Source organism: Octodon degus, unplaced genomic scaffold (genome assembly GCF_000260255.1).
Source record: "Octodon degus isolate 3935 unplaced genomic scaffold, OctDeg1.0 scaffold00182, whole genome shotgun sequence".
NCBI lineage: Eukaryota > Metazoa > Chordata > Mammalia > Rodentia > Octodontidae > Octodon > Octodon degus.
Genome location: NW_004524758.1, coordinates 1,356,205 through 1,370,166, shown reverse-complemented (window position 1 = coordinate 1,370,166; position 13,962 = coordinate 1,356,205). Strand labels below are relative to the sequence as shown.

The following is a 13,962-nucleotide window of genomic DNA, read 5'->3' as shown; positions in this document are numbered from 1 at the left end:
CAAGAATCATCCAAGGCTGCCACAAAATTTTAATAAGTACAGAGGTTTTAAATGAAAAACATATCTGTATGATAGAACTCATAATAACCAAGTGTTGAGTTACGCAGGATAATGGTAGATACTGTAACAAATGAACTCCACACTCTCCAAGGCTTCATTTTCCATTGTGTGGTGGTCTGATAAGGTTCCTGCTCAGCTGGTGGGGTGGGAGTGGAAGGTCAGTGGGGTGGCTTCATTCAGTGACATGAGAGATGGTGGGGCTGCCACAAGGAGCACAGGTTTCCAAGGTAGCTGTGGACACGAGTACCCAAATGGCCCAAGAAGTGTCCTAGTTACTTTCTAGAACACTGACACAAAACACCCCCAACACACAAGCGAAAGGAGGAAAGCTTTACTTTGGCCCAGAGTTTGTGGAAGCTTGGGATCAGAATCAGGTGGCGCAGCAGCAGGGCACTACAGAGCAGAAATGGCTCGTAGCAGGGCAGGCGGGGGCAGCGAGCGGGCCTTCAGTGTTTGCCTGGCTGTTCCACCCAGGCTGCGAACCTGCTGACTGGAGCAGCCTTCACTAGGCTGGGCTTCCCATCCCCCACACCCAGAAGGACACTAACCCAACCAGCAGGCTAATCGGATGATCCCATCTGTAGCCTATATTCACACACTCTTAATCCACATTTTCACAACTCAGACATGTCTGCTTTACCCTCCCCACCACCTCCGCACAGGCCCATGCTGAGCGAGGAGCCTCTGCAGGAGTATCTGGAACCAGGCCCTCGCGAGGACGAGAGCAGGATGAACGCCACAAGGAGGGTTTCCAAGAGCGGATCTGGGCGATCCTTTCGCTCACATTGCTTTCTGTAGAAATGTCACATGGTCCCACCCAAACTCAAGAGAGATTAGGAAATGGTCTAGACTTGTGCCTAAGGAAAATAAAAAACAATTTAAATAAATTTTGAACAGCTGAAAATCTCTTCCTCAAAAGTAAAAACTGACCTAAGCAGCCCGTCCATGTTCCCCTCTGCAAACTCTAGATGGGGAAACTAGGGCCTGGCCTGCTCACTTCTGAGCTCAAGGGCTAAGAGTCAGGACCAAAATCCAACTCATCCTGGCACTAGCCCACGAGTCACTTTCCAAAACCAATGAACCTGCTGGAGGGTCTTCAAACCCACTCCACCCCAAGCCATCCCAGAGCTACGGGAGCGCCCTCAGGAGCCCAACACCCGCACGTAGGGGCTGCGCTGTGTGCATCCACAGCCGGCTCACAGCACAGCCACGTGCGCAGCTTCTACTGCTCCGCAGCAGGCAGGCCATGCTCAGCACCTCCCTCCCTCGGTCGCATTCGTGATGCAGATTACAGACAGAGCGCCAGGCGCTCTTCGGATTATTCCACACCATGCTGAGGCTCAGGATCCTAAGAGTAGGATCTGCAGAAGGCGATAAACTGAGGCACACCACCGTTAATCCATGTGTTAGTCTTCCACACCCACACCACACCTGGTGACAGAGACGGAATTTGGTTAATCCATGTGTTAGTCTTCCACACCCACACCACACCTGGTGACAGAGACAGAATTTGAACCTGGGGAAGGGTCTGATTCCAAGCCCCGCATTTAACCATTACACTCCCTGGTATGGTTCTCCCAAGAACTAAAGCTTAAAATAAAATAACAGACACCAAATAATTTGTTATATTTCAGGCTCACGGTCTGACTGCTGTCTAATTGCTGCTCCTTTGCCTTTTCCTCATGGCTGTAGGCCTTGGGCTAGAAACTAATCTTTATTTTCCCTCTTTGTTAGATGTTCTATAAAACCCCTTGTAAAAGTATGTATTTAAAGGCCCTTTAGACTCCACACGTGCAGACTTTATGAAGTGTGTCGCGCTGCCTGGCGACATCCTGCACCTTCCACTCCTGACCTAGAAGGCAAAGCCCATGTCAGCTCTCAAGCCACCCCCCACTTGTACAGTGGCATAATAATACCTGAACCTGGGCCAGGGCACAGTTATACCAGTTTCCTCATTCAAGTAAAAGATAAACAATTCTTATTCTTAATAGCCTACTATTATTCCTAATAAATGTTTCATTCACTCTACAAATATCCCTTAATATATCCCACGTTCCAAGCAGTAATTTAGTCCCTATAAATGAGAGCAATAAACTCAGTGGCCTGGTAGATCTTACATGTTAGGAAAAGAGGCAATAAATAAGTAAGAGATAAATAAATAACAGACTTTTCTAAGTGTGAGGAACGCTGAAGAAAAATTACAAGTAAGGAAGAATGAATAAAGTGACATGGGCCTGGGGCAAGGTATGGCCATTTCAAATGGGATAATATGCTAAGCATTCTCCTGGGGGGCAGCAGACGCATGAACTCTGCATGGCGTCTAATGATGCAGCAAGGGAACAGATCCTTAAGAAGGGACGGACTTGGCGGGTTCCAGGGACAAGAGGGACATTCAGTGGGGAGCATCCTTTTGGCTGTGACAGCAATGACAGAAGGGACAGACAGGTAACAGCTGATTAAAAAATCTCTCAGGCCGAGGAAGTGCTTCCATTTGTTGCTGAACTGGAATATAACTAGGAGCCACTGCTGGGCTTTAAGCACAGAGTCCTGTACTCTGACTTATGCTTTTAAGTAACAACTCAGACTACTTGACGGAAATGGGATGAGATGACACAAGAATAGGCCAAGAGAGATCGATAGTGGTAACTTGACTGGGGAGGTAGCATTCACAATGGTAACGGTGGTCTCATGTAGGGTATCTCTTAAATAATACAAAGAAATCAGTTCTACATTTGGATTAGATGCAGTATACGAGAGATAAATGCATGAATAAATGTCTGCTGGGCTTTGGGCCTGCACAACTGGATGGATACTGAAGGCAAACTAAAGGGCAGGACTGAGAAAGGAGAACACTGGCGATGGCTGGATGTGAGTCCCATGGGACTGGTGTCAGGAGCACCAGCTGGGAGGAATCCAATTGGAGAGGTCACTGCACTGCAACTGCGGCTCTGCGGCTCACTGTGGGATAGCCAGCATGGGCGCCCAGAGGGCCAAGCTCAGGAGGGGGGGGAGACGGCTACAGCACGGAGCACCCAAGAGACATGGCGCTGGGGCATGGGTGCTACTGCTACCGGAAAGGCTAGGAAGGATGGAGAAAATAGTGTTGAGAAGACACAATGAATAGTGAAGAGAATTACCTGCCTGCCTTTCAGGCTTCATGATGAGCAAGGCATGGGACAAAATTGCCACTGTCGTGAGGACTCTGCGAATAGAAATAACCCAAGGGAACAGCTAGATTTCAGCTGCAGGAAGAGAAGAAAACAAAAAATGATGGGTACATTCAGAGTGCAGACTTGGATAGGCAGGGCTTTGCTGGTGATGGACCATGAACTCCAAAAGTAGAGAGGCCTGGGGGGCAGGGGGAGGTTGGGAGTGGGCCTGAGTTTCAGATACACAAGTCACTGTGGTGCCTAGAATCTTCAAGAGGACATATGGCCCAAGAGTGGAGATTTTTGTAGACATTGGGAGGTGGTTGTCCTGTGGATCACTTAGGAGTAAGAGAACAACCAATCTGAACTGCACATCTACCACCAAGCAGCCCTGTGCTATCGGTCATGGAGAAGCTGGAGTCTGGCTAGGAAGAGACGGTCTTCTTAAGCGTGTCCCACACTCACGCATCTGCTCAGAGGAGGCCACAGCCATCACGGTGGGGACAAGGCAGTCTAACCAGGCCTTTCTGTAGGCCCATATGACTGATGGTTATTTGGCAAAGATTCACTGTTCAGAATACATAGCTGAACCAGCTTCCTAGGCCTGAGTAAACGGACCACCAAGCCTGACAACTGAAAAGGAGAGAATGTGGAGCCTCGCAGCTCTGGGGACCGCAGGCTGGGCGAGGCCACACCCTCTCTGGAGCCTGTCTGGAAGATTCTCTTCATCTTTCCCAAGCTCTTGGCTGTTTGCTGGAAATGTGGCATACCCTGGCTCCTGGTGCCTCGCTCAGCTTCTGCCTCCACTGCCAACGTGGCGCTCGCCACGTGCATCTTCTCTTTCTCTGCACAGACTTTTTGTAAGGACATGCACCACATTGCCTTAAGAGCCCCCCTACTCCCATATGACTTCACTGGTATTCACTGAAGATCGAATGGTACTAATCCCAAACTCCAAAACCAAGAATGCTACAAAATTCAAAACATTTTTCAGCACCACATGACACTACAAGTAGAAAAGTCAACAACATGAGGCTTTATTTCATATGCAGTTATTTAAGATATTATATAAAAATTACCTTCAGACTATGTGTATAAAGTGAATACAAAACACAAATGAAGTTTATGTTTAGATTTGGGTCCTAGTCCCAAAATAGCTCATTATACGTATGCAAGTAGTCTAAAATCTGGGAAAAACAAAATACTTCTGGCCCAAGTATTTTGGATGTAGCGCATAAAACCTGAATATCTGAGATGGTCCTATTTCCAAATGAGGTCATCTTTAGACAGGAGGTAAAAAGGTTCAGACTTTGACCAATATTTGTGCTGTGCGCGTGTGCTCGTGTATGCCAGAGGAGGGTCCTAAGCAACCCACAACACCACAGTGATGCTATTCCAGTGCCCACATATAACAACTGATTAAATTTTAAAATTTGCATATATTCTCTTTCTAACTCATAGGTTCTGATGGGTTGGAATTGTTTTAGATTGAGCTCTCCTGGTGTGTAGATTTGTCAACGATGATTATTCTGAGAGTGGGAGCATTTTCCACTCATCCACTACATTACAGTCTGTCTGTAAGCCAGAGAAAATCAAGAGATTATTTTCACACAAACACATCTTCTTTGCTTCTGTGGGGCCAACAAAGCTTTGTCTGGAGGTTGATTTCAGTTCCGTAATTTCCCATCAGGCTGCTGCTTAATGCTGTTTTCATTAAAAATTCTATTTTTTAAAAAAATCCATCATCAAGATTGTAAGATTAATTTATATGTTCATTTTATAAGACAAATCTCACTCTCCAAAAGCTTTCTAAGCCAAAACATTTCACTCTGACAAGACAGCAACTTGGCCAGACACGCCCAGATGAATTCAAACAACTCAACTAAGTGATCTGCAGAAGCTGCCCCACAGATGGAGACAGCAACATGCAATAGGTTAGTATATTTAAACTAATTTTAGCCTTTTTGCTTTGGGTTGAATTGGAAAGAACTTCCTGTGGTCCTTTCTACGGCGAATCCTGAAGTGACTTTCTAACATCAGGGTTCCTGTCTTGCCCAGATTTACCCAGGAGAGAAATGGACAGATGCACAGAAGCTTCATACTGGTTTTCTGCGTCACCATCTCCCATCGCCATCACCCGTGCCTGCCCCTAATGGCAGAAGATGTGAAAGAGGAAAAAACAAAACCGAAGAATATTAAGGCTGATAGGGCCTTGGAGACTCCTGCCCAGCGACAGCGTCCGAGCCCCACCTGGAAGCCGACATGAAGGACAATCAGCCCACCAAGGAAGATGGGAGGGAGCGCACTAGAGTCCGCACACAAGTTCCTGATAACCTACTCCACAGAGTATTCCGTATGGTTTTGTTGTTGTTGTTCTTTTTTTTTTTTTTCTGGTGGGAAATTCATCTTCAGAGCCATGAACTGTCATAACTTGCTATGCAACAATCTTGTTAGGAAAAATGAAAAGATACCTTTCTTCTCACTCTCTTTCAGAAATCAAATATCCAGAAATGACTTGAGCTAAAGAATATTGCTACAATCTAGACAGATCTATAGGATAAAGCATCCAAAAAACAAAACACAATACCCACGGACAAAGGAGTTTCTCTTTTGACAGAGCTGTCGAAAGCAAGACACCCATCAAAGCGTGGCGACGTGCATGTTAAAGCAACAGCAGTTTATAATGAAAGTGCTAATGCACGCATACTGTGAAGCCTTGTGCGCATATGCACACGTTCATCTATGGGCACACACACATATATACATGCACACATACATGGAAACAAAGAAAATGATAGCACACTAAACTACGTGCCCTAGTTCACTTTAGCCTGTAGTAAAACTTGGAGGTAGGTAATAACTTCACTTTGAAGAAACAGGTTTAAAATGTTGCCCGCAATCACGTAAAGGCTTGTACCTAAGCCAGTTCTAATGGACTCTCGTCTCCCAATCCTTCTTCCTCTCAGAATGTAAGTCAGAAGGCCCCATTTTTGGAGACCATTTCTGCGCTGATTGTCCTCCCCCTAAGCTTTTCCACTGCCACAGCTTGTACATACACTTTGAAATTACCCCCAAAATCCTGTAAATTCTTGGTTTCCTAAACATAGCATTGTTAGGCTGTCCCTATGATATTGATGGTAGTATTCATCATCATCATTGGTTATCCCAAAGCCTGCTCATCTACACATCAACCTCATCAGCCTGCTCAGGAGGAAGCAAAAGGACCTCAGTAGAGAGATTCAACCAAAAATAAATATTTGTACTTATTATATGTTTTAAATATTTTGCAAGAGAGATATGACTAGTCTTGTCACTAATACCCCACACACTAAAAAGTAAAGGAGGGGAGGAAGAGGAGGAAGAAGGAGTGAGGTCCCAGGCCCCCCATGCTGCCCAAGGGCCATCGCATCCAGAGACACAGGCAGTAGAATCCTTGTAGAATTGCTTCCACCTAGATTTGGTCAGTAGCTTAGTATAGAAAAGAACATGGAAATGTTGAACACATTGTGAAGGCTCTGTAAGACAGTCCAAGATGACTGATAGCTAATGCAAAAGGCTGGTGGAGCTAGAAAAGTCTTCCTTGGAGCAGAGAGGAGCTGCCTTGGGACCCTTTGAACAGGGGCCACTTGAGACTACCAGGGGCTCTGCAGCTCTGTCGCCAGCCACATGCTGCACTCTGCACTCTGAGCCCAACACAAGAAGGCCTCAAGCGAGGATCTTCTTGTGCATCAGGACAGGGTACAACAAGGGGCCCCAGGAAAGAAGAAGATGATGGATAGAACAGCACAAATATGCTGATACAAAAAAGGAATATCCTAAAAACCAGACACAACTGATTGCCAGATCCTTCTGAGCCTACGATGTGGGGAAAGGTCTTCCTTTGTGACTTGGTTTCCTAATCTGTGCGATCAGAATGATAATTTTACTTCCCTCACAGTGCAAGAGTGAGGATCAACTGAGGCTGCCGCTCAAGTGCTCGGCACATGGCCCCTGCGAGCCACAGTGGCATCCTGAGAGCGCAGGCTTTGGTGCTAGACAGAACAAGCAGTAGGACAGCAGCTAGAGGCACATGTCAGCTGGCTGTACTGGAAGCATTTCGGGCCAGCAAGGTGTTCATGCACTTGGTAGGAAAAAGCAGCCCTCCTCAGGCACATGCAGCCCCAGCTGGGGTGCACGACTGCTGGCCCATGCTCTGGATAGCTGCACCTCCCTCCTGCAGAAGGCATCTGTGTGCAAAGTGGTCATTTACCACCATCATCACACGTGAAACAGGCTGTCAAACTCCCTGGTCCCTGTGATCTTCTCAAACTCCAAAACACAGTGGCCTCAAAGGAGGACAAGGGGGAGCTACTCCTGTGAAGCAGCACTGCTGTAGGTGCGGGGTAACAGCCGTCTGGGCTGTCTCCCTGTGCCATCCACTGGGCTCAGTGACGACTGGCATACTCCTGCTCCTTCTGCCCCACGGTTGGTTGAGTTTTTAGCTTTCCCATTTTAGCTTTTGGCTCCTCCACTGACTCAGTGTGCTTCCAGGAGCCTCCCTCTACAGGCCCATCTGCCCATGCTCCTCAGAGCCGCGGGCCGCCAGCTGGATGGCTGGTGGGCACCTGGGGTGAGCACGCAGCGGTCGGTGCTGGAGTGGCAGAGCAGCCGGTACAGCACATGCTTCCTGAGTGACGCTGCTGCTCTGAAGGAGTGCGCTCATAAACAGCCGATCAGTACATCCACCATAAGACAACCACTGCCAGGGGACTCTAAAAATAGTGAGAAGGAAGGACAGGTAGAGAGGTGCTGTTCTGCGCCCCCCTTCTACTGAAAAGGCTAATTTCCCTCAGGTCTACCTGGGCTTGCACGCATCATCAGGGAATAGTATTTCTTCACAGCAGAAGGACTGGATTGGGAATGACCTGGCAGGTAGGAGACATGTGTCACAGCACAGCTGTTGATCAGCGGACAACCAATACAGCTTGTGTGCTGGACAAAAAAAAGGTCGGGTTATGTGTGTTTGCAACTTGCCAAGTGACAGCTCTGCAAGAACAACCTCACACAGCTTCATGACCAGGGCAAAAGCAACAGTGACCCAGTGCAACATCCATGGCAAGAGCAACACAAGCCAATCAGGAAAATGGTCCAGAGCAGGGCAAGGAGGGAAGACAGTGACTCGGGCACCACAGCTTCATTTCTTCACGCAAGAATATTTATGAGCACCTTCTAAGCCCCAGACACTAGTGAAACTGTGAGAAGCCAGGAAATGGACCTATTCTCAAGGAATTTACAGCCACACGGTGGACACAGAGACCCTCTAGTACAATGACTTCAGGTACAGATGGCCACAGTGAAGGGAAAACTCATGATGATGAGCCAGTGGGAAAGCGGAGCAACAGCCAGGGACAACTTGGATTGGAGAGTCAGGAGAGATCTCCGTGGGAGGAGTCCTCCCGAGACCAGGGCAAAACAAGCAGCAGCTGTCTACAGCATAATCTCTGGATGGTACAATGTGGGATGCGGGTGTCCCCAGAGTGGGGTGATGAGAAGAAAGCCTCTGTAGCCGGAATAAGGCTTCTGTGCTTATGACACAGAAAGAGAGCTCGAGTGTTTACAAAGAATGAAAAAGGAAAGGGTAGGAGGACAGGCGCTCAGACTTGGCTGCTGCACATTATAGCCAAGTTACATACTTAGCACCAGAATGCAAACACAGGCAGGCACAGTTCTCCTTTCAGAAGACTGAGCATGATGGTAAACATTTCGTAATCCTGGCTGCTCAGGAGGCTGGGGCAGGAGGATGAAAATTCAGGGTAAACCTGGGCAAGTTAGGGAGACGCGGTCATCACTTGGTGGTAAAATGGTTCTAGATTGGATCCCATGTACTGGGGCAGGGAGGAGAGGGGGGCAAGAGCTTACAGCAGCTGCAGGACCAACAGAAACCCAGTCTCCTTAGAAAAGAAAACATTACATGCTTTGGGTAACATATACTCAGGGCTGCCAGTTTTGAAATTTGGAAGGAGACTCTGGGTCTGCTCAAGTATAAAAACCACATTATTCTGTTGCTCGTGCATCGCCATAACAAAACACAACCTTAATCTTGTATACAAGTCAGACTTTTTATTTTTAACTCATCCCAGAAAAAACAACATCGTTTATTCCCAGAGCCTACCGTCTAGACATATGACAGAAGGTACAGTGCAGCCTCCGACACTCACTTACCCAGGAAATAATTCATTTTCCTAGTGGCTATTTCATCCAGGGACTCTCTAAGACACAAAATTATTGAGTAACACCAGCTACTCAGAGCAAAGATCTCCCACTGAAGGACACCCAGGCGTGGGCCCCCAGGCTTTGAGGCAGTCTTCCGGGCAGCCTCCCACCCTAAGTGACAGGCATCTGTCTGGGAGCAGCAGGGAGCCCTAGGCACTGACCAGGAGTGCAGTGTGCTGCCCAGAGTCCTTCTCCCTGCTGCCTCCCCAGAACCACATCCACTCTGCAGCTCAGGGCTCAGGCCCCTTCCTGAAAGGACCCCTCCATAAATGCTGTGGGGAACACTGTTGAACGGTGAAGTGCAACAGCAGAGAAGAGTGGTGAGGAGCTGCAGTTAATACCGGTGGGGTAGTTTTGTTTAGGTTTCATTTATTTCTTTGGTGACAACTGCTGTCCCCAGGACTCAGGGCATGACAACGTCTGGCCTCAGCTTGCTGAGGTCTCCTCTCAGCCCAACCCAGAAAGACAGACCTACAAAAATGTTGTGGAACAGGATGCAAATCAAATTGAGTAGGAAGATACGAAGCATCAGTGAGAAGGTGGTGGACATGGAATTAACAGCAGTGAACAGGCCTTGAGGTGTCTAAAGAAAACATGACGGGCAAAGCAAAGTCCCAACCCTGTGCGCCTGTCACTTGCCACTTGTGTGATTTTATTTTAAGTCTCTTCCTTTGGGCCTCGACTTCCTCATCTGTAAAATGGGGATCATTAATTCCACTTCAAAAAACTGTGTGATTGCGTGTTGCTATGGACATAACACAATTTATACACAACTGACCAATAACGGACACTACTACTTATTTTATTATCATTATTGTTACTAGTGCCTCTTAATCTAGCTTCAAAACTTCCTTGCTGTGCCACCTAAATCAAGCAATGTTAGCTCTCCCTGCCTTGGTTTACCTATCTGTGAAATAAAGACAATATCAGCAGCGTCACCATAGGATTACTGCTAAGGTTCAATGTTAACATTAAAAACACTTTAATACAGCCTAACACATAACGAGCTCTCAGCAGATGTTGGCAGTATTGTTCTTGCAGACTCTGTTATTCATAACCTTCCCTTTTAAAAATATGCATGCCTAATATAATCAAGAGGGCACAAGGAATGCGAAATTGCAAACTGTTTTCAGACTGCTGATAGCATACGAGAAGAGAGGTTTGCTGATACTTCTACAAAGATCATTAGAACTAATTGGAGAAAGTAAAACATTTTTTAAACTTTCCTCAATTTAGAATCTGCTACTGAAGCATCTATTCTTTGGGGACTGACAAAAATCTTCCAAAAATGGTACTGGTGAGAACAAAGCAGAATAAAATAAAATTATGGCAAAAAGTCCTCTGCTGGCTACGCGGGGAACTGCAGTCCCGTAGCACGGTGGCTGAGCGTCCTTCGGGGCTGGGGAAAGGGCTCAGCTCTGCAGTGTCTGTGTAGTGCCTTGCAGCTTAGTCAGATGATTAGGCAAAAAAGAAAAAAAGAAACAAACACAGAAGGAAGGAACTTGCATCTTCTGCATACATGATAAAGAAAAAAAAAAAAAACAACCCAGAATCCTTGACTAAATTTTGCAACCTGGAATCAGGTTATGTGCAAATTTAGCAATTTTTATGCAAACAAAATACATTCTGAAATCCCCACTTGCCTCTGTGCACAGGGAATGCGAGAACGCAGCACCTGTGTGCAAGCATCAGGGCTCCCGCCCTACAGAAGCCTCGCTGGGCATTCAGTCGTTGTTCTAGAGCCCTGGAGGCCGAGCTTTGGGGGATCCATGGCAGGCACTGGCTGGCCTGCGTACAGACCGCCTGCCATACCCGGTGTACCATTGCAGGACAAGGCCAACCCAATGGCTGGTGCCATGTGTACCCAAACTCACCTAAGCCTTGCCCTGTAGAGTCTCCTGCACTCTCAAGTCCCGTTTACTGTATATCAGGACAATATCTAGTCCTAAGGCTGACTCAAAATGGCAGAGGACATTGGGAGAAGGTGACTTTTTGTGCTAAGCTGGTTTGTGGCTCTTTTAAGGGTCCAGAGAAGAAACCCCATTGTAGTCATGTTCCTTTCTACACTCAGACAAGCCCAACTTGTGGGCAGCATATCTAAAAATGCAAACACACTAGTTTTTGCAAGCCAGAGAAGCATGGACAGAAAGACAAAGAAAGGAAAGTCAGCCTGCATATGATGATGCAGTTTTAAAGAGAGGTGGCCACACCCCCACATCAGGCCTGTTCCGAGGTCCAAGATCTGTAAGCCACTCTCAAGAAAGTCCTGATGCGCATGAGCCCTGAAGGCTACCTTCTGGAGACTAGATGGAGGCCACTCTACTCCTCCGCGTGCTTCCCATAATGTGACAGTCATCATAAATGCCAACTGGCTACTTATAGCCAAATCTCTATGGAGCTAATGTCTACCTTCCACCTTATCCTTGGGGAAAAATTCCTATTTGTACCTAAAGTGTTCCCCAAAAGAGAATGTCATTTTTTTTTGTTTTTGTTTTTTGGTTTTTTTGGCTGAACCGCGGATTGAACTCAGTCCCTTGCACTTGCCAGGGAAGCGCTTATTCTACTGAGCCATCTCCCCGGCCCCGAATGTCTCTATTTTTTATTTGGAGAGCTCATCCTTGCAACTAAGTGTTGGGTTAGGTTAGGGACAAAGGGTTAGAGACAAAGAAGACATCTAAGCAACATTAAATTTGTTGTAGAGGTCATTTTTGTTCTATTTAAGAAGGCAACGTCTTATGTTAAGGTGACTAGCAATCATTGTAGTTTTGAAACTTCCATCAAATTTGTTTATAAAGCAGATACACAAGCATTTCTGAGAGGGTGCAGCCGGATCTCCTCCTCGGACCAAGTGGCCCCTAAGAGCTCAGTGGAAGAGCGTCGTGAGCCAATGAGTAACTAGCTCGGTGGGCCCATGAGGGTTAGCTCCCCAGAGACAAGGGCTCTGAGGATGCTTCTTCGTGACATGGTTCCATACAGGATGTACTTCAGTGTTCTGGTAAGTCACCTCTGCATTACCAGGACTCCTCCTTGACATTTCTACCCACAGGTATTATCCTAAGCATGCAATCCACAAGCAATCTGACCTACAAAGGGCAGTGATGGGGTCAAAATAGAAAACACGCCAACATGAAGTAACTTTCCAGGCATCTTAGAAAGGATAAGAATGGTTTCATGCTGCTTTCTGACTAATTCAGTTTCCCAGTTTGGGAAACTGTGAATGAAGACATGCTACGTCAAAGAGAGGCAAGGAAGTTGTCCTACAAAGCTTTAAACTTCTACATCCTACCTTTTCTCCTAAAAATTCCAGAGGGTAAAATTTCCCATTGCAGTCATTAAGTGTGCTGACCTAGTGGGGCTGGTGTGGTCTGTCAGCCCTGGAAAAGGAGTGAGCGCTTCTGTAAGGAACGTAATTGAGGAGCTAGAGCTGTCCTACTTTACACAAAGCAGAGCTAAGAATCCTCATCTCCTCCTCCCGGGTTCCTGTAAGCCTTAACCCCCAAAGAAAATCAGGACCCAACACCACGCTGAAGCTTAGTTTCTGTTTGGTGGCGAGTTTTACACACACTTTGGGCAGTGCATACAGAACACAGTCCCCCCCAAATAGATGATACTCTGCACGGACAAACCAGACTCCACGACTTTAGCCTTAGGAAGCCACAGTCCCACCGACAAAAGTGTTTCTGTCTGCCACCAGCTTGTGACATGCAGGCACCCCTGGAAAGCTCTGGCATTCAGGCCCAGGACAAAGCAGAGACGCTGCCAGGGTCCAGCAGCCCAAGCTGGCATCTCCGCATGGCCTGGGCAGAGTGCAGGCATTCGCGCCAAGCCAGAGCCCTCCTTTGGGGCTCGTTAACTTCAGAGGAGATGGCTCACGCTGAGCCTCAGCCAGGTCCCTAGAGCCATGGCCCGGCCAGGGGCGCGGGCACTGGCGGCTCCAGAACCATTGCTCTCAATTTCAGCAACTCCCAGGTGCAGTCCCGCTCACTCTCACCAATTCCGAGCCAGGAAGGCCAGCTGTGTGAAGGGGGCTCACCCCCAGCCTCGGAACACTTCCCTACCACTGCCACATTTCCGCGCAGAGCATCCCGCTCCTCCATGAATTGTGCAGCCAGCACGACCTGTCTAGCAGCCCGGGCGCGCTCCAGCGCACATGTCTGTCCCCCTGCCCCTCACCCTCAGCCCAAACGAACCGCTGTCACACCGTACAATGGCGGCTCCCTACCTGAGGGTGGCGCTCTCCCCCTGCCGGACCGTCACGTTGTCCATAGCTTTGGGGAAGGTGGCATCTCCGCTTCGCACCGGCACTCCTGTGGGTACAAGGAACAGCAGCCTGAGAGATACGACCACGAGGCACTTCCAGGGCAGGAACAGGTGCCCACAGACCCCCATCCTCGACAGCCGCAACTTCCCAGAACTCGGTGGCAGCGGCTCGGCGCACGCCCCCGGCCGGGCGAGCACGGGCGGCAGGCGGGGCTGGGAGCGAGCGCAGCGCGGAGCCGCG

At 48.0% G+C, this 13,962-nt stretch overlaps 1 protein-coding gene across 1 annotated transcript in view; it reads right to left on the bottom strand.

The window, feature by feature from the left end:
• The window catches only part of Ntm (neurotrimin), a 1,027,590-nt gene that overhangs the window by 446,849 nt on the left and 566,779 nt on the right, over positions 1-13,962 (bottom strand). Inside the window, exon 2 of the mRNA XM_004643683.2 lies at positions 13,684-13,768. Within this exon, the coding sequence (XP_004643740.1) occupies positions 13,684-13,768 (85 nt within the window). The remainder of the gene's footprint in view (positions 1-13,683; positions 13,769-13,962) is intronic.